This window comes from Gavialis gangeticus, unplaced genomic scaffold, assembly GCF_001723915.1.
Source record: "Gavialis gangeticus isolate Ggan-Ray unplaced genomic scaffold, GavGan_comp1, whole genome shotgun sequence".
Lineage (NCBI taxonomy): Eukaryota > Metazoa > Chordata > Crocodylia > Gavialidae > Gavialis > Gavialis gangeticus.
In genome coordinates, this window is record NW_017729009.1 from 3,281,713 (window position 1) to 3,304,958 (window position 23,246).

Sequence of the window (23,246 nt, forward strand, 5' to 3'; positions counted from 1 at the left end):
GCTGCAGCCATCCCAAAATTTGCCATTGCCTCCCTCACAGCGCTGCTGCCACTCACCCAGCCCCCAAGCCTGGAGCAGGCAGCCTGCCCTTACCTCGCACACAAATCTGGGGGTCATATGCCCCCCCCAGACAAGCCACTCGCAGCTCTGTCCCATGTCTCGCCCTGCCTTGCCCTGCCCTGGCTGGACAGCCCCAGCCCCACTCACTCCCTCCTCATGGGGGCCTCGATCTGCCCCCACTCCAGACTTACCAGCTGGACGCTGCTTTCCAAGCTGCTGGGCTGCATATTGGCTATCAGTTTGGTATTGGCCATCAGTATCGGCCAAAAAAATCTTTTATTGGTGCACCCCTACCCTGGATACCAGGGGCATCTGTCTTCTATGTGGACCTGGACTGAGCCTCATATTTGCAGACTCTTGGAAGCAGTATGAAGGAATGTGTTGCTCCTTTTGGAGTGCTCTGAGTCTGCTGCCCCAACTGTGGACATGAAGAGGCTGGCAGCCCTACCCCAGCCGCCTCTAGGTCACTGGGCCACTTCCATCCCCAACTCCTTGCTGGCAGACTCTTCTCTGACCTTCATAAACCCTGAAGGTCAGCGAACCAGCTTCAGCTCAGGGCTGCTTTACAGGAAACCTGCCTGGTTGTGTTCTGCTGCTATCACCATTCACTGTGCAGAGCTTTTGGATACATGGGTGGTTGTGACTTTTCCTTCCGTTCCCTCTCCCACTGCAGCCATCCGCCCTGAGGGGAAGAACAATCGAATGTTCGTCTTCTCCATCAGCATGGCCTCAGTGTCGCGCTGGTCCCTGGACGTGGCAGCTGACACACACGAGGAACTGCTGGACTGGGTGAAGAAGATCCGAGAGGCAGCCCAGACCGCTGATGCCAGGGTGAGTCATGGAGACCCGTATCACTGTTGAGCCTTCTTGGTGATGTCCATGCACTGCCAGAGCCAGCCACCTCAAGAGCAGCAGAGTATTTCTTATCCCCACTAGAGCCCAGGCTGGTGTTGCAGGGGTATTTGGGGGCTGGCTGACTAGCTGTGAAGCTAATGTCTTTGCAGGGATCATAGCTGGCCAGGAGCCTCCTATTCTGCTCAGAGAGTCACAAAGGGGGTTCTGTTCCTGCCTTTTACATGAGGCTTATGATGCTTGGGAATGTCCTGATGGACCTGCTGCAATGAGCAGCAAGATAGACAAAGCACTCCCTAAAGAGGGGAAGGGGAAGAAGAGGATGGAGGAAGGAGGGAGGAAAACCATGACCTTCCCTTTTCAGTCCAAGGATGGATATACTTCCCTGATGTGCTGGGGATGTTCCCTGCAATATGGGCTGGAGGTGGGAGGCAGGTAGTAGCAGAGGTTGAAGTGGGAATTGCAGACATCACTGAGGGGTTAGCTCCACTGAAGGTCGTGATGATCTGCACTGCTAAGTCTCTTCCGAGAACACATGAAAACTTTGCCATAAAAACCTCTCCAGACCAAGCCTCCAGCTCACTTCAGTGCTGACACTGATATTTTCTAGTGCAGTGCTGAGTCTGCGGCTGCTGTGGCTAGTGAGCTGTTGACCTGTGCTTGCCAGTGTGGCTGCTGGAACAGCACTCCCTCTGAGAGTATTTGGCCTGATGCCTTTTCTTTGGTCTTCTGGCAGCTCTCGGAAGGGAAGATGATGGAAAGGAGGAAGAAGATTGCCCTGGAGCTGTCAGAGCTTGTCGTCTATTGCCGGCCTGTCCCCTTTGATGAAGAGAGTAAGCACAAGGTCCTGGGATGAAGTGCCAGGCTCCGTGTGTGTTTATAAGCATCCCCAAATGTGCCATACCTGTCCTGACTGTGACCGTCACAGATGGGCCAGCCCTGCTGAGTTTTAAGTCCATTTTGGCTTTTGGATAACAGGGGCCCAATATAAGCGCAACTCCCAAGACCTCAGCCCCCAGAAAATGGACATCTCCCACATGTGGCTCCTGGGGACAGCTTTCAGCCACTTGTCCTAGGACTGTGGCCTAGAAGTAAAGGAGCTGCTGGAGGGATTGGACCTGGGCATCCACATTGAGTGGAGGTTGGCAAAGCCACTTGGGGCAGTGGTGGGGGGAGAGGAGGTACCTAGATGCCCTTGATAGGAATGGTGACCCTGATAATTTCATCCATCTTCCCCCAGTGGGCAGTCCTGAGAGGGAGCAGATGGAGAGCACTGTAGGCCTGGATAGAAATGCACAGAAACACTTCCAAAACTAGGTCAATGTTAGTATGGGATGGGAAGGAGGCGATGGCTGGGATGGAATGATTATGGTCACAGGCGGTGCGAGTGCAGGTCAAGAAGCACCAGGAGCAGGCCTTAGAGAAGTGCAGATGCCCAGCTTGGGCATGGCTTGGACTTGGGTTCGGAGACTGCTTCTTCCTAGACTGCTGGGATATTTGGCACATGCCTCTCCACTGTGTGACTAGCAGAGTTCCCTGGCAGCCAGGGAGGGGGTTGAAAACTCTGGTGGTTTCTTGCTTCCTTCAATTGCCTGGAGGTGGGAGTGGCTCACCCAGCTCCAGTCAGGGAAGATGGAGCTCCCGTGTAAGCAGCTGTCCCTTTCTCCCTCCAGAGATTGGCACAGAAAGGGCCTGTTACAGGGACATGTCCTCCTTCCCTGAGACCAAGGCAGAGAAGTACGTCAACAAGATCAAAGGCAAAAAGTTCCTACAGTACAACCGACTGCAGCTCTCCCGCATCTACCCCAAGGGCCAGCGCCTTGACTCCTCCAACTATGACCCCTTGCCCATGTGGATATGTGGCAGTCAGTTGGTGGCACTGAACTTCCAGACCCCAGGTGAGAGCTGCTTCCATCAGTGAGGAGATGAGGGTGGCATGGCTTTATCCCCAGCACCAGGAGTCACCTGTAGTTGCTGACTGGTCAGCAAACTGTTGTGAATCCCATGGCTCTGTCTATCTAGGGAGCACAGAATACATGTTCAGGGAACATCCCCCTCTATGGTAGCACTGCAGCCCTTTGTTCCCTTCCAGGTGCCATATAACTGGGGAGACACCAGTCTGGTTCCTGGGGAGATGGAATGATCTAAGGGTTGTGCAGCAATAACAGGGAGTGGAAGCCTGTGTATATTTATGGGGGAGGGATTCTACAGGAGGAGATTCCTGGCAGCAAGTGAGAAATGCCCAGTTTGAACAGCTTAAGATGCATCAAGCCATGGAAGGGAAGTGGCAAATAGCCCTATGGCTTGGGACACAGAAATATGAACAGATGCACCAGACAGTGCCCTGAAGGGAAGGAGCCTGCTGTGGTGAAGTATCAACTGCTCCTCCCATCTCCAGTTTCTCTGATGTGAACACGGCACTGCTGTCCTAGGAGGAGTTTAGCCCAGCTTGGAAATACAGCTCAAGTCACTCTGGAGGGTGGGGCTGGCAGAGGATTTGTAAGATGTTGGAGCCCTTATGTTTCCTTCTTTTCCCAGACAAGCCCATGCAGATGAACCAGGCTCTGTTCATGTCCAGTGGCCAATGTGGGTATGTGTTGCAGCCACCTAACATGAGGGACGATCTCTTCGACCCCTTTGACAAGAGCACACTGCGTGGGGTGGAGCTGATCTCGGTCTCCATTGAGGTTAGTGCTGGCTTGCTGTCTGACTACTGCTTGGTTACCTGTTCCCCTTGCAAAGACTGGCTGTCCCTCTCTGGATACCTGGGTGCTGCCATCCCCTATCTTGTCTCCATACAACCCTGCTGCTGGATGACTGAGGTCTTTCTGGGTGGCATGGGATGGATGCATTCGACACTTTTAATCCTATCAGTTGTCACTGGTAGTGGTATTCTAATGTGACATTCTTAGGGAATGAGCCTTTTAGCTTGGCCTTGCAGGCTCTGTGTGGGATGTTGACCTGCAGCCACAGCCCCCCACCCCGAAGAGGTATTGGCCTTTGTTTATAAAGTAACCCAGTGGTGCTGTGAGTTAAGCATCTGGCATGAATGGGAATTTCTAGCAGGTCAGAGGCGGTGCGAGTGCAGGTCAAGAAGCACCAGGAGCAGGCCCTGGAAAGTGCATCTAGGATGCAGTTAGTGCTGAATTACCCAGTGTGCCCTGTATGAAAAAGTTACAAAAGCAGGACAGTGCAGTGGTGCTGTACACTCTTCCCAGCAGTGTATGAGCCACCCCAGAGCTGGCTGTTTTCATGTACTGGGAATCCCTCTGGGTGGACAAAAAAAATCCTGCCATGCTGATATATGTAGCTAGTCTCGGAAGCGTCTTTCTGTTCAGCCTACGCTCCCAGCTTGCAGTCCTAGAGCTGGGCTGGGTGGCAGTGAGTTAAGCAGGAGTCTGCCGTGCCTGGTCTGCCTACTCTTTGCCTTGCACTATAATGCTGTGCACTGCTTGAGCTGTGGGCCTGCCGCACAGCAAATGTGCTCTGCCTTGAGCCACTTGAGGAAGCAGTTTGTCTGGGATCGGCACAGTCTGTACAGGGCTCACAGTGTGTTTGGATGAAGAGGGCAATGTAACTGTGACATCCACAAAGCGCTGGAAGGTGTGTTCAGAAGAGACCAACAGAGTTCCTGTCAGAAGTCAGGAAAAGCAGCTTCCTTCAGAGCAAGTTGAATATTAGGCTTTCGTTCAGGCAGGACAAGGTGCTAAGAGAGAACACTGTCCTCCCAAAGGCCAGCTGGGAGACTGTCACTTGGTCTTTCTTGACGAGCCTTTTTCCTAGCCCTGCTCCTGACTGCATAGTTTGGATCTGGGCATTGGCCTTTTTGAGCCACGGGGCAACCCAGGTACATTGTGGTGCTCCAAGTAATGGAAAGAATCTGCTTTTGAGAGAGGACAGGAGAAATGACCCTGACTGCAGTAGGAGGGGTGGAGGAGAAAAATGACCCTGTGGAAACTTCTGTTGCCAGAAGGTGGTGCTCTCAAGCCTCGGATTTGTCTTTCCTCAGCTGATCCTTGTGAAATAGAGCGAGAAGAGTTGCAGTTGTATTGCTAGTGTGATCCTGGCTCCCAGAGCTGGTGAGAGAGAAGGAAACAAAATGCACAGTCTTTTCACTAAAGAGGTTCTTTCACCAGAGGCTCGTTAGCATGGATTTAGAAACACAACAATCCCTTGCTCCAGGCCTGCAAAAATGAGATATGTAGTGAAATGTATAGAGAACCAGACGGGTCCGTGCTCCCAAACTAGACCTTTTTCAAGTCGCCCAAGCGCACCTCTCTTCCCCAGCGCTCCTGAGTGCTCCTCCTATACACTGGCACCCTGTGAGAATCTGGGAAAATAGGGTGGCTTTGCAGCTTGTTTTGAAGATCATTAAATCTGATCTGTATGAGATCAAGGGGAGAAGAACAAAGCTTAGCTGATCTTTGAGGGGGAAACATCAGCTTCACAGCCAGCAGGGAATCCAGGGACTTGGAGCCAAATCCCAGCTGCCTTCCATAAACTGTTGCAGTAACCTGCCTGCATGGTTCTAACATCCAGGGTGCAAGTTTGGCTCCATTCAAGTGAATAGAAGTTTCTCCAAGTGGTTTCATTGAGATAGGACTTCGCCCTTCCTCTATAGCACAGTGAACTCTCCTGCCAGCACAGTGATTTTTCCTTTCTCCTTTCCCTTGCTATTTATTCCTCTCTAGGTCCTTGGCGCACGACATCTTCCTAAAAACGGGCGGGGGATTGTTTGCCCCTTTGTGGAGATTGAGGTGTCTGGAGCAGAGTATGACAATGTGAAACAGAAGACTGAGATTGTGGGTGAGTAACTTTAGCCACAGACTTTAAAAAAAAAATAAATAAAAAAAAAATAATCGTCGATGCAACTTGTCTCTGCAAACCAGGCTTCTCTTCTTGTAACACGTCTCACCCCACTGGTGAACTGCATTCCTTCCTACTCACTATTGCAGCTTGCCTTTTCATCAGCTCTAGGAAGGTGGATCTGTACAAGCGGGGATGGGTGTGTTCTTAAATCAGGTTAACTAATGCTGGGGCAAATCTTAATTAATATGAGGCAGTCATCTTTGCATGAGTTAAATCCAGAAAAGCGCAAGTCTTTCCTATAGCCTTTTATTGCAAACTGCTAATGAAAGCTATGAGCTGCCTTGTATATGATAGGCTTGTGCCACACGTTGGCTAATGCCTTTTTTTAAACAAGTGAAGCAAGACCTTGGAACCCCTCTTTACTGCTGATGTCACCGGTGAACCTGCCTTCATGGGCCCAGAAATAGGCTTTTCTAGGTGAACACCAGCCAGTGTTGTTTGATATAATGACAATCATTGCTTCTGCCACAGATAAATAGAAGCAATCCTGAGCAAAGCCGGGGCCACGTTCTACTACTTCATTTCACAGGCCCAATACTAAAAAGGGACACAGTTACCTTAAAAAGTGCATTTCCACCTGCAGTCGCACCACAGCTGCTGTAGAGACTATACAGGCTAGCTAAACCCAGGTTCTCTCTTGCTTTGGGGTCTTTCCTTAAGTATGCTGGCACTTCCCCAGTTTCCCATCAGGGGAGTAGAAAGTCCTTATCCATATTTTTTAAAGAGGTTTCTTTTCATTCTAGGAAGGCTACTGAACATAAGACCCTGGATGATTATATTTTGAAAGGGGTCATGTCAAAGACTTCAGTTGGCATAACTGTGCCAGACTGCATGCCTTTCGTGTCAGGAAGGAAGGATCAAGAATTCTTCCCCATCCCAATGCATGCTGGACCAATGGGAGACGGGTTCACTTGTGATACCAGCAAATACTAAACTAAGTGGGGGATTATATGTTAGCTAGACTCAGCTAATCTGACTGGCACCAAGGCACAGTGGCAGATTTTTTAACTTGGTATCAAGAGGCATCTGGATTCTGCTCCCTCTTCTGCCATGGGCTTGGAGTGTAAAGTGAAGCAAATCACTTACACACTCCATATCTCGGCTTCCCCCTTCTCTAAGTGAAGAGCTTGTAATGTCCCACTCCCTGACCAAGTGGGCTGTGCAGATGAATGGATTATCTCATCAAAATCCTCATCCTTGTTGCTAGTTGGTGTCTTTATTTACATGTCCTTTCAGAGTAGTATGGGTTATTTTTCAATTTTGGATGGACTGTCTCTTGAATACCTGAAGTTTTCTGCTAGAGTCTAAAAAGGAAGCTGGGGTACAGTGTGCGTCTACAGACAGTCTTATTCAGACCTGGCTCTTGGCAACACCATAAGAAACGAGACAGTGGGTGGTCAAGGGGGGAATAAGTCATCGTGGGAATTTTGGGTTTGCTTTATTTCTATATCCTCAGCAGTTCACAAAGTGACAACAGCTGAAGCAACCAACTTTGTCTTTGTCAATGGTGTATTTGTAGGCAGGAGCCCCCGTCCCAGAGCAGGACTGGACAAATTCAAAATAAAAAAACTCCAAGTGTATGGACGATTGTTGTTAGATTTGAATGTGCCAAAGGGCTTAAGATTTCAGAGAGGGGACCAGCATCCCACTATGACTCAGTCCTTTCAGTACAAAGCATGGGCCAAACTCCTACCACTTATTTTGAGAAAAGAAGCAGGGAAGAGCAGTAGGAAGGCTCCTGCTGCTGCAGCAACCTGAATGTTGGGCTAGGTTCTGACTGACTGACTCTTTCTAAATAGCGGATAATGGCCTGAACCCAGTCTGGACCCAGAAGCTGTTCAACTTCCAGATCAGCAACCCTGAATTTGCCTTCCTGCGCTTTGTAGTGTATGAGGAGGACATGTTCAGTGACGAGAACTTCTTGGCTCAGGCTACTTTCCTAGTGAAAGGCCTGAAGACAGGTAAAGCTCTTGAAGCATGTACTTTCATGAGATGGGGCTTTCCTGTGTCGCGCTGAGTGGAGCAGGGAGCATGGGAACATTGCAGAACGCTGTGCTTGCCAAACTGGTGCCAGAAACACTCTCATCTTTCCTGTTGCTTATCAGTCCCTAGAGACATTCTGGAAACGTGGTGGTTCTTGCCCCAAGTCCATCCTCTTGCCATCCTAATGAATGGAGAACCCTGCTCCTGGTGTGTGTTGCTGTAGCATCCAAGCTCTCCCACATCACTGGGATTCTGCCTGTATGTGGCTTGCAACCTACACACTAAACCTTTCTCTCATTGCATTCCAGACACAGAACCAGGCATGCTCCACTCCCCTTATAAATAGTGATCCCTTCAACTTTTTGGGTGCTTAAATGATTACTTGATTTCTGGGGGAGGAGAGGGCAGTGCATGGCTTCAGCTTAGCACTGAGCTCATGGTTTGTTGCAACAAGCCTGGCTTGTACATGCAACAAGCCTGGCTTCTTCTTATTTGTTGCAACAAGCCCTCATAACTGGGTTGGATCACGGTTCCTTCTTCCCTTAAGAAAATCTATAAAATTCATTTCTGTGCAACAGAGCATCCGTCTCGGCATCATGTACACAGATGTTGTTCCAGCTTCTCTGCCCAGGGAGGATGGAGGGTGAGGTGTTGGCTCAAAGAGGCATGCTTCAGGGCTGATATATGTGTGAACTATATAGGATGGCCCCTGTAGACTTGGAGCTCCACCTGCATGGTGCATTGCCCCTCACTAGCTGGTCCCTGATTTGTGCTTCCTTTAGTAACAGTGGTGGTCTCTTTGTACCAGGGTACAGAGCTGTGCCTCTGAAGAATAACTACAGCGAGAGCCTGGAGCTAGCCTCTCTACTTGTTAAAATAGAGATTTTCCCTGGCAAGGTAAGATTTTAAAGTTAATACACTACAACCCAGTAGAGCTGAGAGAGTCATCTGGACTAGCCAGCCCTTGAAATCTCAGTTTGCCTATGGATTCAGATTGTAATTCACTGGTAGGGTGATGAGGAAACCAGTGTGATTTCGTGTTTGCAGTCATTTGACCTGGGCCACATTTCCTCTGATCAGATCTCGCATCTAAGCAAGGCTTAGTCTGGTCAGTACTTTGGGTGCGACCTGCATGGACCAGCTGGGTGCTCCAAGAAGCTGGGTGGCTATTCCTGTAGGTAGCACTCCTGGCTCGAGTCGGCACCACTCTAGGACATAGTGGTGATTTTAGAGGCCTGCAAACAGCCACCTGTACTCTGCTCAGCTTTCCAGCCAGTCCTTCAGTTCATAGAGCTCCTTACTTTAAACTAAACCTGCCCTCTGACTAGCTGTGGTTCTAGCTTCTAGTTCCAAGGGTGACTTTTTAGACCAGTTTCTTCAGGAGTGAGGATGGCCAGGCAGCTCCATTAAGCTGGTTCGCGTAAAATTTTCCCTAAAGCCAGATGCAACTGATAGCTCTTAAACAGGAAGAGATGGAGAGATTCAGTACATAACTGCATGTGCATTAGCACCCCAAGACAGTCCATTGTAGCACAGAAGCACAAAAAGTAGCTGTACAAAATGCTGACCCTACTGTATGCGTTAGAAAGTTGAAGCACTCCTTTCTACTTGTTTCTGATTCAAGCAGGAGAATGGCGAAATTAACCCCTTTGGTGCGTCAGTGCTTCGGGAACGATCAGGAGACTCTTCAAGCCAGCTCTTGGCACAGCGTGCCCGGGAAGGGTCTTTTGATTCCCGTTACCAACAGCCATTTGAGGACTTCCGGGTGTCACAGGAGCAGCTGACGGACCATTTTGACAGCCGGGACCGAAGGTACCATGCATGGAGTTATGGCATGAAGCTTGCTCATTCTGCCCTAACCTCATGAACTCCGTAGCAAAAAGACTTGTCTCTTGTAATATGACCAGACATGACCTGCTACCCCAGCATTGTAATTGCATGGTTTCCATTTTGTAGCTGCCAGTTCTCCTAATAGCCTCTGTCAGTGTCTGACTATAAGTGCCTTCACCTCAATCGCCCTTCTTGAAAGCCAGCAAGAGGCCTGGGAGAGTCGGTGAGGTTTGTAGCAGCAGGGCTAAGGCCCCTGCCAGCCCGCCATTCAGAGAGAGGTACTGTGGCAAAGGGGTGAGGCCCTTGCACTAAAGCAGCCTGTGGTCACTGCCCTGATACTTCAAGAACATGTGAGCCCTCCTCCCCCCAGGACTTTTCCATGCACCTTGCTAATGAGCAAGCATGCAGACTAAGACATCCCTAGTAGGAGGAACCCAGTGGCCACACACTTCTCCCGCTCCCTGGACTTAAACCTGAATCGCATCCCAGTGGAAAGCTTTGACAGCCATTTTGCACTGTTCCTGCTGGCTGCCCAGCCAGCTCCCCCAGTGTGGGTTAGGAGCTGTGTACGATTGCCTGTGAGGGTCCCAGCAACAGACTTCATCTCAACCCCTCCCCGCTTCCCCCCGCAGGGTACTGCGAAGAACCAGGGTGAATGGGGATAACCGGCTCTAGCCCAACTTCGCCTGCCGAAAAGCACCTCCAGTGCTTGTGATTATCACGGAACGCTGTGAACTGGTTTCTATGGAAACGGCACTGCTTTGGCCTACTTTCAGGCAGCTTTTCCAGTTTCTCTGCTGAAGTGTGTTCAAGTGGAGAAATAAAACAAAAAACACCCACCCACCAACCTTCCACCACCAAGCTCTTAATGAAATTGTATTACTGTGTATAGCCTGTCAGCCACCAAGGTGGGAGACGCAACTGTCTGCAGTCAAACGCTCCCTCCCTCCAACCCCCTTTGACCTCCTTTTTAAGTGAGAAATCCCGATCCCAGCTCCGCTCAGAAGAGTGGCTGCAGGGAGCCGTTTACAGGATGAACTTGCTGTAAGCGTTTTCCACTACCTTCGTGACCAGCCTGCGGGGGGGTGCATGTCAGTCTGGTTGGCAATGCATCAAAGTACCTGTATAGCCAACTGCCTTCTGGGTACCGTAGTAAAACTCAAAGTTTACAAGGCTTTGAAAATGACAATAAAAGTGTCAGTATTAAGCGTGTAACCACGTCTCAGCTTTCTGGAGCCTTGCACTCGTGGTGGGACTCTGCCGTTTCTCAAGAGCGCAGCCCTGGTCTTGGGCTGGCCACAGCTTGCCTTCCACTCCAGCAGAGGTGTAGCTGTGGCTTTTGCATGCACAGTGGCACTTTCAGGCAGATCCTGGAACCCTCCTTGCCTGTGTGAGAGGTTTGGACAAGGATTGAAGTGCTGTGGATTTTTTTCTTTTGTATCTGAAACTGCTCGTAAAGGGTAGAGAGAGAGCAGGAGGACTGCACGAGTACCCTAACTCATCCTACAGGAAGAGAATGCCACGAAGAGCCACTGCTTAAAAGTTCTCCTGAGCTGAATTCAGTTGTGCTGGCAGTGAGTGCAGCTTCCTCGAGGTTTGCTCTGGTTCCTTCTACTCTTGCAGCTATAAAAAGGCTGATGAAACTGAGGTAGCTGTTCTTTAAGTGTTAGCAGCTTTGTAAACGTCACTTTGGCTGTGAGCTTTTCCAGCTGAATAAGACTGGTTGCTAACATCTGTTTTGGGGGGCAGTAGTTGCAGGGTAACAAATAGATGAGGCCCAAGACTTTATACCTCCTCGCTCAAGGAGGCGGTGAAGATACTGGGCCAGTTTTTGCGTGAAGTGCACTGATCGATCCTTCTGCAAACAAGTAGAGCTGCGGGATAGATGATTTGGTGTCGTCTTCCTCTAGGAATAACCCATTTTTCAGGCGCCAGCTAGGCCTTCAAAAAGCAACCCTTTTATCCAGTGGGGTAGAAAGAACAAAACCATCTGTTCCAAGGCCTGTAGTGTAAGCTCCATTGCATTGTCTGCTCTTAGCTGGTATTACCCAGGATTATGTGTATAGTAGGAGAAGATGATCTATATATCAGCCAGCTTAGAAAGAGAGAGGCCGGCTTTAGGGAAGATGGAGTAGCATCATAGGCTACCAAGATCAATTCTGCTGGGCCTCCCTGCACGTTATTTTTTTGCTGCATCTTCACTCCAACCAAAGCATTTTTATTCTACCATGCTACAGTCAGTTTTACTGAAGTGAAGGCCTTCTCATGGTCTGTCTACACTGTAGTCTACAGACTACTTTTCAGTTGCTGTGGGTTAGGTGTGGCACCATCTAAAGGCCTCACTGCAAAACACAAACCTCTAAGTTTGTCTTGTGCAAATGGGGCCACTTGGGAGGGTACTGAGGCACTATCTTATAATAGTGTAAGTGGTCCACAGTGGAGACTATACTAAACAGGCTGAGAACTTGGAAAAGAACAATCTCCTCATAAGTAAAACAGCCGCTTCTCTAAATTTTCATGGAATTACTGTTAAGCAGAGTTAACTCAGAAAACCTATTTTCTTATTCAAGATTCCTACTTATTTGAATATCAATAGGTAACAGTAAAGGTGCTGTAAAGTTAAAATGAACACTATTAGCTGAGGCTTGATTGTTTAGAAAATTTGAAGGCAAAAAGACTCCCTGGACACCTAGAAGGGCCTTTGAGGAAGTTGCACCTTGCAAAGCGAGGAGCAGGGCAGAATTCCCTCCAGCAGCTTGTTCTTTTCCAGTAATGAAAGGGTATGCAGGAGCTGAGCCGCCCTTGAGCATGACACTCCGATGCTTCCCAGGAGGTCATCACTTCTGTTTAAATCTATGCAAGATGGCCCAGTTGGGTCTAGCTAAATTGCTGTTGGGCTCTAGGCACTGCCAATTTGTATTTGCACACTCCAGTTGGTACACTGCACTCCAGGCCAGAGCCCGTTCCACTGTGGGGGTGGTAAAGTCTGAACTCAAGACCACATGGACACTGTTGTTTACAACAACTCAAGACACCAGTTAGAATTTAGATGTACAAATCTGGGCAATTTAGACAACTCTTTCCCCCCAGCAAGGCATAACGCACAGCTCTGATGCGGGTTAAGAGGGTATCCTATGCAGTAACACACTAGAGCTTTGGAATCAATTTGTTGCTGAAATGGAAGTGTCTGGGTTGCTCACTTAATTGGTCATATTTACCAACATGCCTGGTGGATTAAGCCAACTGAAAGTAAGGAACGTATTTGGGAATTGCAACTGGTGCAGCTGCTCTTTATCATGAAGTGGCAATTGTGGAATATGCGTAGATAAGTGCAGTTCCTGTTCCTCTCCCATACTCTCACGCAACCTCTGAAAGCTGGATTTAGTTAGATTCAGCCACATAATCTCTCTGGTTTTGACACAATGAGCAGCAGAAACCTTGGCCCCTTTTATTGACTTTAAAAATGGATGTGAACAACAGTAACTTGTGAAGAGGGCTGTGTTGGATCAGCATAGCATGCTCTGCCATTACTCAGTCTCACCCAGAGAGCTGTGAGAACCCAGTGTTGGCATTCAAGCCAGCTCTCCACCATTTTCAGCTTTGCACCCTGGACTCCCTCCCTCTCCCTTTGAGCTTTCAGTATTGGTGTGTACCCCATGGGAGTTGTAGGAGGTAGTTTTGCCCAGAAACTGTTCCAGCCAAATCTCATCCGACTCCAAAAGGGCTACCTGTCCTCAGGACTCACCTCTGAGATGCATGGTTCCTTCTTCAAGACCTCATTTGACTCCATGCTGTGAAATCTGAGCAGCACCTTGCATCATGAGAAACAGTTGTAATGAAGAGATGCTGTGGAGCAGCTATGGCAAAGCACAAAATAAATGGATTTAGCACTTTTAATACTAATCTCATGTGATACAAAAACCACTCATGAGGCTTCTGTGAATATTTTATGCTCTTTATTTAGGAACAACCAAAAAGGTCTCATTTCATTTCACCAAACTGTACAAGCAAGCTCTTTTCCCTCTTCCCTCCCTCCCCCCTACCTCACATCCACATATACAAAAGTATGGGAAACTTGCAGTTCACTTCTCAGAAGTGGCATCATTGCTATAGGGTGCTCTGCCCTCCGAATAAGAGCAGGTAAAGTCTATAGTAGGTGCAAGCTACCCTAGCCCACAATCACAGGCAGCTTAGTTTTAAAACCTTTACCAAAAGTAAAAACTATTTCCTTCTTACACAGTTGCTGAGTTGACCCTCTAAATTGTGGTCTTTAAAAAAAAATCCAAAATGGAGCCCCCATAATGCAGCATAAGGACAATTGCAACAGAACCTTACTCTGTCCTTAGCCACAAGGCTACGGTTATGAAAGGTCCCATTGCAGCTACAATTACATTTTCCTTTGGATAGATCCAGGCAGAATTCCAAGTCATTCAATACCAGCATCGTTTCTAAACAGAGAACCATTATGTTGACTCTGTGGTCTGATGAGAAACAAGGCGATCAACACGTTGTTCCCAAAGTCTTAGTGCAGTGTTTACCTATGTGGGGAGAGTAAGGTTTCAGTGTACCCAGAGCAACGAAAATTGGCAGATGGGGGCAGCAGAAAGTGCAATTTTATCAACACCTGATTCCTATCCCACCTCTCACTGGCACCAGTGTACAAGATACTGGTAATGCCATCCATTGACCAGTCCAGGGAAAAGCTTGCTTAATGCCTTTAAATGAATGATGAAGTTAAGCAAAACTCATTTCTTTATTGAAATGAGTAATGAGGCTAAAAGAAGCCACTGCATCAAGTAGTAAAAAAAGTCTTTCCAATCTGGTGGTGTTACCTAGTAATATGCATTTTTTTTTCATCAATTAAAAAAGTAAAAAGGATACTTATGTCCACACTTAGAAGTCAGTCCAACAGGGTTCCTTCTCTCCAAATGGATTGAAAAAAAATAAACACACAGGCTTAACAGTATCACTTTAAAAGTGCGAAGACTAATAAATAGCATGTGAAGGTACAGAATCATTAACGTGCTCCAGTTTGTACCCAAGTACTGAAAGTCTTACCATTCTGACTCTGAACTCCCCGTCCCCTTGAAACGTCATTGTCTGTTGAGGTTGTGTGAGCTGACAGCTCCCATTTTGATTTGAGAACAGAAAATGGGGGAAGAAAACAATCCAATCATAGAAAGAAAACCACTGCTCTGTATGAAAAATGGAAACTAGCTTACTGTCTCCCTGTCCTCCTAACCTTACCAGGAAAGGCCTACCACAAATAGCAAACAACACCATCTGATGTTTTGTGCCAGTGTCCCTTTTAGGATTCATGTACTTCTATTTGAACTACAGCTGCCACTGCGTTGTACCTTTGTTTTCTCAAGGGCAATGTGTCTGGGTGAATGGTATGTGTGGCCACCAGAGGAGGGACTGACAAATAAGCTTTAAAACAACTGAACCTGCATTAAAAGTGGATTTGAGGAAGCAGAGGGAAGTGCAGGGCTGTATCCATTCCCCTTGCTGCATTTGGGACACAGCATAATCTAGGGGCCACAGCTCTAACTTGAGTCAGTGGAAGCTGTGAACCTTCGAAACTGGGCACTAGATGTAGAGCTTTCCCTTCCTAGGCATTGTGTCAACACACCATGAGTTATCCTGCTATCCACTGCTTGTTTTCTTCCATGACGTGCCAAGCCCAAGTATTACACCAAAAAACAAGGGGCCTTCAACCCTGGTTCAGGGTCTAGTTAGAAATGCAGGTCAAGCCCTTCAGATTGTGCTTTAGTAGCCTATAAATGCACAGCTCCTCTCAGCTGAAGCATCAGTTCAGTTATCCTTATTCAGGGTCATTTCTGATGCAAGTCAGGGTGCTTTAGTGCTATAGCACCATGTATCAGCTGTCTGCTTAAGTTTAATTGCACTTCACTGTTGCTCAGTGCCATAAACACTGTCCTCAGTCCTCTTCCAGCAGGCAATGGGGCAGTGCTGAGCAGCTGCTCATCTTGAGGCTCTTCCTGTAACTGCAAAAGCAGCCACAAGAGGCCAGAGGAAGGCTGTGCCTTGGGCTGCTATCTCCAGTCTCGTGAATGGGTTCAAGTGACAGGGACCCAATTCAGGAGCGTCTTTCCATTTCATAATCAAATAGCAGGGTGTGATGTTTTTAAACCCAGTTCCTCATTAGGCTGGACACTGTAACATGTGTTTTAACTCTTTGATAGGCATGTGGCAGCTAATGAATAGTCTTCAGAGGTCAATTCTTTCTCTGTGTTAACCATTAACTAAAATACTGTCTCAGTGACTACTCCCAACTCTTCCCCCCCAAAACTGGAGACTGGAACCAGGAACTAAGCTAAGAAGCAAGGTAAATAAATAAATAAAGCATAAAAATATATATTCTATTAAAATGTCCAAGGTGGTAGCCAAAAAATTAAAAACAGAGCCTCCTTTAGAAGTCTAGTGGATCATTGGTTTACTAACCAACAAAGCAACCCTATTTTTAATCAGGAGAACGTGTGTGTGTACAGTAGCACTGACCTGGAGTTCACATTTCTAAAAAATTTGGTTTCTGGCTAAGTTTTGTGGGTCACTGCTTTTAATAACCGGCAAACCAACGTTCTTCTTAGTCACTAGAGTCTACGACAGTGGTTCTTCAGCAAGGGTGCCTTGAGATCCTTTTCAGGGATATCACAGGGTGCCAAGAAATGCTAGTTAGGTGTGCAGATGTGATTCACAAGATAGCCCACAACAGGTCAAAACATTTTAAAAACACTCTGGCTTCCTATTTGAAATCTCTGGGTCTTTCTCAGTTCTTTGCAGCAGAAGAATTGTTCTAAATTGGTTTTTTGTATTAAAAAAATGAAAGCTGGCATTTTCTGAGGGGGGCCTTTGAGTCTAAAAGGGTTGAGAACCACTGGTCTAAAGAGTCTTATGCAAGTGGTGTTCTGATGTGCATTTTGGGTTCCTAACCAGTTTTTCTGCCTTTGAACCACCTCACATAAAAAGTCTAGTGTTAGCAAGAGGGAAAGCAACAACAGAAAACATAGGTTAGATAACAGTTTCTACTGCTTGAATGACTATAGGCTCACGTATAGCAGTCTGCACTGAAAATAGTTTTAAAATTCCCCTCTTGCCCAGTACTGGCTACAACTCTCCTCCCTCCCCACCCAGTTCTTAATTCAGGTCAAAGACAGTCATCTGTGATTAGAGGATGACAAATATTAATGTTGTCTCTGTGAACCTGTGGAGACACTTCCTATGACACCACAAGTGCTGCTACCGGGACTGTCAAACCACTTCACAGAGATTAAAGGCAGGTTCACAAGAAGTTGTTTTCAGTTCTGGATGCACACGCCTTTCTGATGTCTTGTAGCAAAGCCTGTGTGTTTTGGTACTAGCACCTGCTTCCCTTCAAAAGACGTGTTAAGCGATGAATGGATTGCAGTAGCTCCCCCTTCCTTAGATCAAACCCTCCTGAAAATAACAAGCCATCTACAATGGTGTAGATAGGACAGGAATCTGGGTCAAAAATTATAGCTCAGACCTGTTCTCTCTCCCCTTCACTGTGGCCTGGGCCATGCGACTCCATTCACCAGCATTTCTGCACAGAGGGAAAGCTGCCTACATGGCATCATATTTTAAAATTCCTCCAAAATGAAGGGACTAAACTGGACTGCCAAATTTTGTGAATACATGGACACAAACTAAAATTGGGCACCATTAAACCCTCAAGGCTGATTTGTGTGTGTGCATGTGTGTATGCACCATGAATATTCCCAATAGCCTTTTACTTTGGTTTTCTGGGGAAGTGGCTGAACAAAATCCAATTGAAAAACATTACAGCTACTGCATGGAAAAAAAAAAGAATAGCGGGTTAACTGAGGATAGCTCTTCCAATTAGCCATAAGCCCTTTTCAGTAGACACAGACACACACACATAGTCACCTCGAAAGGGCAAACTACATTTCCGATATAGTTACATAGCAGTTAGTAAAAATGTAAGTTTTCAATGCACGTCTTATGCCATAAGGAATCAGTGGCATAGCTGAACTGTATATATGCGTATTTAAATAAACCTGCATGTACATAGACACTAGAGAGTATAACTACTTACCTGCATTTGTTCTCTGAAGGTTACACTGTACTCATATCCATACACTTGGGTCACAGGACTCCAGCAATAGCATCAAGAGTCATCTTTATCTCTAGAAGACTCTAAAGTCCTTTTCACTGAAGTTTCAGGGTGTACAAGATGGCAATTGCAAGGACAACTTAAGGCTCTCACCATTTTTGTATAATAGACACCTTGGCTTTTCAGAACCAGAATATAGTGGGCCAGAGTGCCACATATATGTTAAGATGACACTAATTAGAGGCTGGTTATAGTTGCTGGTATGCCTCTAACAAAGGATTAGTGTGATCCAAACAGTTGCAATAATGTCTTGAAATAAGGAGGAATGCAGAAAACTAGCAGCATGGCTTTCTTACTTGACACAGACTGGTCTAACTGTACTTGATGGCTGATGGGAGGACCTGCCAGTTCCATAGTGAATAAGGCCTTTTAAATGAACAGAAGAATACTTGAAGGGAGGAGAACTCAAGGTACAAATTAGGCACTATCTTTGGAAGAGGTTTTTAACACTGCCATCCTCCCCCAGGCTGATTTTGTAAGCTTATATTGGATCAGGTCCTTTATAGGCCTGCAAGTCCCTCATTGAATAAATGCCTCCCACTACCAAAAATAAAATCCTTCCTCAGTAAGAGCTTCCACAAAATGAACCCCCCCCCCCCCCCCAAAAAAAAAATAGCTTGGCTTGGTTAGCTTAGTAAAAGGAGATAGGTTTGTTTATAACATGACACTGGAGGTAACATGAAGGAGGAGAGAACTATTCAAGACATAAAGGGACAATGTTGGCTCAGGAACAAGTTGAGATTAAACTGGCCATGAATAAGTTTCAGTTGGAAAGAAAAAGACTGCTCACTGTCAGAGCAGTGACATTCAGAACAGCTTTCTACTGGGAGCCAGCAAAGAAACTAACTACCTTTAAGAGGGGGTTTGACTGTTTAAGAAAGGAATCATAGGACATGAAGGCCTCTGGTGGCATGGGTCGGGTCTCTGCTATACTCTGATTAGGAAAAAATACAATCAAATATTAAAAACTGAAGCAGCTGTTTTAAAACTGTATCAGCCCAAGACAATGCAGGCAGAGGCATATTAAAAAGATACAAAATCAAGTAGACATCTAACATGCCAGAAAACTAAAAGCTACAGGCCCATCAGCCTGACCTCTATCCCGGGGAAGGTCTTAGAAAAGATTATCAAAGACCATTCTTAGACTGGCCGATGGCAACATCCTGAGGGACAGCCAGCACGGGTTTGTTGCAAGTAGGTCTCACTTGACCGATCTCATTTTCTTTTATGACCAGGTGACCTATCACCTGGATAAGGGAGAGGAGATTGATGTCGCATATCCTGACTTAAAAAAAAGCCTTTGGTCTGGTATCCTGTGATCACCTCTTGGCAAAACTGGCCAACTGCAGCCTCGGGTCCACCATGATCCGCTGGCTGGGAAACTGGCTCCGCAGTAGGACCCAGAGGGTGGTGGTTGATGGAAGTCAATCGTTGTGGTACGCTGTGACCAGTGGGGTCCCTCAAAGCTCTGTCCTTGGACCTATACTGTTCAACATCTTCATTAATGACGTGGACATTGGAATCAGAAGCAGACTGGCCAAGTCTGCCAAGGACACCAAACTTTGGGGTAAAGCATCCACACCTGAGGACAGAAGGGTGATCCAGGCTGACCTGGACAGGCTCAGCAAATGGGCAGATGAGAACCTGATGGTGTTTAACACTGAAAAATGCAAGGTTCTCCACCTTGGGAGGAAAAACCTGCAGCATCCTTATAGGCTCGGCAGTGCTACACTGGCTAGCACTACGGATGAAAGGGACTTGGGGTTCATGATTGACTACAAGATGAATACGAGCCTTCAGTGTGATAGTGCAGCTAGTAAAGTGAACAAAGTGCTGGCTTGCATCCATAGATGCTTCTCAAGCAAATCCCAGGACGCCATTCTCCTGTTGTACTCGGCCTTGGTGAGGCCGCAGCTGGAGTACTGCGTCCAGTTTTGGGCTCCACATTCAAAATGGATGTGGAGAAGCCTGAGAGAGTGCAGAGAAGAGCCACGCGCATGATCAGAGGTCAGGAAAACAGACCTTATGATGAGAGGCTGAGAGCCATGGGACTCTTCACCCTGGAAAAGCGCAGGCTCAGGGGTGATCTGATGGCTGCCTGTAAGTTTATATGGGGTGTCCGCCAGGATCTGGGGGAACGTTTGTTCACCAGAGCGCCCCAAGGGATGACAAGGTCTAATGGTTATAAATTCCTGCAAGATCGTTTCAGGCTGGACATAAGGAAGAATTTCTTTACTGTCCAAGCCCCCAAGGTCTGGAACAGCCTGCCATCGGAGGTGGTTCAAGCACCTACTCTGAACACCTTGAAGAGACATTTGGATGTTTATCTTGCTGGGATCTTATGACCCCAGCTGACTTCCTGCCCCTGGAGCAGGGGGCTGGACTCGATCTTCCAAGGTCCCTTCCAGCCCTAATGTCTATGAAATCTAAGAAGCTAGATGACAAAAAAAAGGCCTAGATTAAAAAAAAAAAATGCCTCCCCCCTCACCCCCTTCCCCACAGAACGCCAGCCAGGATGACTGAGGAAAGTGGCTTGGACAAATGTGACTAAGTTATTGTTGGGATCTAATTCAACTAGTTCTGTAACAGGCAAGTTTCCTATATGTAACCCTAGTTGCCTGTCTAATAGATTCCTCCTAGACCATAATGACTTGAAACATGAACGCACACACTTAATTTTTAAGGTATTTGTTCTCTGAAGAACAGTTTGTTCTCTGTGAACAATAAAAGGAATTCCAGGTCAGGATGGAAAAATTAAGTGCTAGCTCTCTGTAATTAAAGGGAGACTTGGAGACTCACAGGCTGTGCTACATTCCATCTTCAAGCATAGGAAAAAAAAATTACTGCAGCCGGTAGGGGACAAGCCACTGCAAACTCCATCTCCTGGGCCTTACAAAGTTTTGAACTCACTAGCTCCTAAGAGGCATAAAATAGCCAATTTCAATCCACCCCAAGAAGGGAAAGCTATTTCCAGCCCACTGATTCCTGTTCTGGAGCACAAGACCGCATATTGGTTCTCAGATACTGCTCCCTCCCTAAGGTGTGCACACGAACTGTACTAGGGACCCAAGAGCAGGAGACATACATAACAATTGCAACCTTTAGAGAACAAATACATTGCAGACGGATGAAGGTACAGATGTATTGTGCCATGATAGTCCATTTCTATGCAGTGAGCATGTTTATGCAATCAGAGTCCAAAATTCATTATGCCTGTATAGATGGCTGTGTGCATTTAAAAAAGTTGGTTCCATTATTTGTATACGAATATGAAATCTGAAAGAGTTTGTCCACTGGAAAGCAAACAAGAGCATCCTATTTCATGGGAGGGAGAGGCTCTCACGGACACCCTACTCTGCCCAGCTCCAAGCAGTATTCTAGGTTAGTGCAGAGCTGTCTGCAGCCTGAGAGCCCAGTTTTCTGGCATTCTCTCTCTGTTGTGCTGCACTAAAAGATCTCCTTTATGGCAGTGCCTTTGCCCCATGTCCTGCTACTGGGATTGGTATCAGGCCCATGGAGTTTAAATCTTCTCAAAGGTAAGAGCAGATCCTTCAGAGCAGGCAGTTTAAGTTCAATCTGTTTCTGAAAGAGAACACACAGGCATCAGAATACATTTCACATTACTGCAAATATTTGATAAGTCCCTGTGTAATACTAGGTGACCTGACACTAGATGGTTTTTCCTCGGAGCACCATGTGGATTTTGTTGAAGGGAAGGTAGGAACTTGCACATCCTGACAGCAGCAGCTGCCTCAGGCAAAACTTCCTTTAACTAAGTGAATCTCCTTCCATACCACCCTGGATCAAGAATCCAATGAGATGGTAGAGCAGGGGTGGGCAAAATACGGCCTGCAGGGCCCCTAAAAATTTAGAAAATTAATATTAATCTGCCCTGGGTTGCCCGTCATGCGGCCCTCGATGGCTTGCCAAAACTCAGTAAGCGGCCCTCTGCCCAAAATAATTGCCCGCCCCTGTGGTAGAGCAACCCTATCCAAGCCATCACAGCTGGAGGAGACTAAGCCAGTATGAGCTCTTCCAGCAGGAAGAGGAAGCAGCAGAGCAGCCCAGTTTCTAGTAGTGATACTGGTAGACTAACAGAGAGAGTGCCCCCTCTAACCATGCCCAGCAAAGGTGCGTAAGGAACCCGGTCATGGCCACTGGGATAGAGAAGGGCATGCAGAGGTACCACACGGGCTAAGAAACAGAAAGGAAGTTGAAGGGAAAGGCTGGCTTAGGCCTCTGACAAGTGAGCTAGTGGCAAACGTAGCAAGGAAAGCTACTCCTCCTACCCCTCTCCAGCAACATCACTCACAGGAGCCAGCAATTGCATGCTCCTTTCCTAGCAAGGATGAAGGAGCAGCTCCATCAAGCCCCAGGTAGCTGAGCTTAAGATCTTACTGCCCTGCTAAAAACAGAAGACCACAGTGAATGCATATGATCTTATAGCACTGGCAGCCACTGTGCCCAGCACTGCCACACACACTACCCTCTCATGGCCCTCCCAAAGACCCTGGTGCTAATACTGGGGGCCCACCCTGTTCCCATCTCCCTGGAGGGTTTCTCTCCTATCAGGTGCCTAACCACCTAGTACCTTCCTCGCCCTTCTCAAGACTCCCTGATCCACTTGACAGCACAGTAAACTTCGGTAGTACCTGCTTTCCTGTTATGTCTGTGCTACTGGTAAGCTTCTCAGTCAGATTGAGGACACTTGATTGGGAAATTAAGTGCTTACATTCTGGGAAAGGATCCTGATTTTAAAAAAAGGGGGTTGGGGATGTAACCCTTTAAAAGTCTCTTAAGCCTGGCAGAGGTGGATAGAGACAGCAGCCTGGCTTTACCTGGACATACCAGGGAGGCTTCATATCAGAAACTTAGTGGTGAAAGGATCAGCAGGAAGTTGCTTTAAGCAAATCACATCTGGGACATTACACACGAGGGTGAGGAGGGAGGCTGCATCATTCCCCATGCAGCAGGAACTCGGCCAGCAAGGAAACAGCCCCCAGCTGTACCACTGGAAAGAGTTCTCCCTCTCAAAGATGAACCCTGGTGCTGGGCTGGGGCAGAAGGTGTCCCAGCAGAGACCTGCTGAAAACCCAACCCTGCAGGATCTGAACACATGTTCGAACCCAACAGTGTTCCAAACACTACACCCTACATAAGGCCTTTGGTGCAGCAAAGGAAGTCAGGTTAGATATTAGGAAAAACCTCTCACTAGGAGGGTAAAGCACTGGAACAGGTTACCTAGAAAGGTTGTGGATTCTCCATCCTTGGAGATTTTTAAGACCCGGCTGGACAAAGCCCTGGCTGAGATTATCTAGTTGCAGATGGTCCTGCTGTGAGCAGGGGGCTGGACTAGATGTGATCTCCTGAGGCCCCCTCCACCCCTCATTTTCTATGATTAAGGTAATTTACAAATAGGGAGTGGGGGTGGGGGTGATAGCTACCTATCCAGGCTGGGAAGGGGTCTTTGTCCAGC

General features: G+C 47.3%; 2 protein-coding genes across 4 annotated transcripts in view; one reads left to right on the top strand and one right to left on the bottom strand.

Moving 5' to 3' along the window:
• Positions 1–10,801, top strand: part of PLCG1 (phospholipase C gamma 1) — a 159,756-nt gene extending 148,955 nt beyond the window's left edge. The window contains exons 24-32 of one of the 2 annotated variants that reach the window (XM_019509788.1): positions 734–891; positions 1,649–1,745; positions 2,586–2,810; positions 3,451–3,599; positions 5,604–5,718; positions 7,581–7,742; positions 8,573–8,661; positions 9,389–9,576; positions 10,227–10,801. In XM_019509788.1, the coding sequence (XP_019365333.1) occupies positions 734–891; positions 1,649–1,745; positions 2,586–2,810; positions 3,451–3,599; positions 5,604–5,718; positions 7,581–7,742; positions 8,573–8,661; positions 9,389–9,576; positions 10,227–10,269 (1,226 nt within the window). In that variant the 3' untranslated portion in view covers positions 10,270–10,801. The remainder of the gene's footprint in view (positions 1–733; positions 892–1,648; positions 1,746–2,585; positions 2,811–3,450; positions 3,600–5,603; positions 5,719–7,580; positions 7,743–8,572; positions 8,662–9,388; positions 9,577–10,226) is intronic. The other variant, XM_019509789.1, reaches the window with a different exon arrangement.
• A 9,437-nt stretch (positions 10,802–20,238) lies between these two features.
• The window catches only part of ZHX3 (zinc fingers and homeoboxes 3), a 46,201-nt gene continuing 43,193 nt past the window's right edge, over positions 20,239–23,246 (bottom strand). For both annotated transcript variants that reach the window (XM_019509792.1, XM_019509793.1), the window contains exon 3: positions 20,239–21,352. In XM_019509792.1, coding sequence (XP_019365337.1) covers positions 21,351–21,352 — 2 coding nt within the window. In that variant the 3' untranslated portion in view covers positions 20,239–21,350. The remainder of the gene's footprint in view (positions 21,353–23,246) is intronic.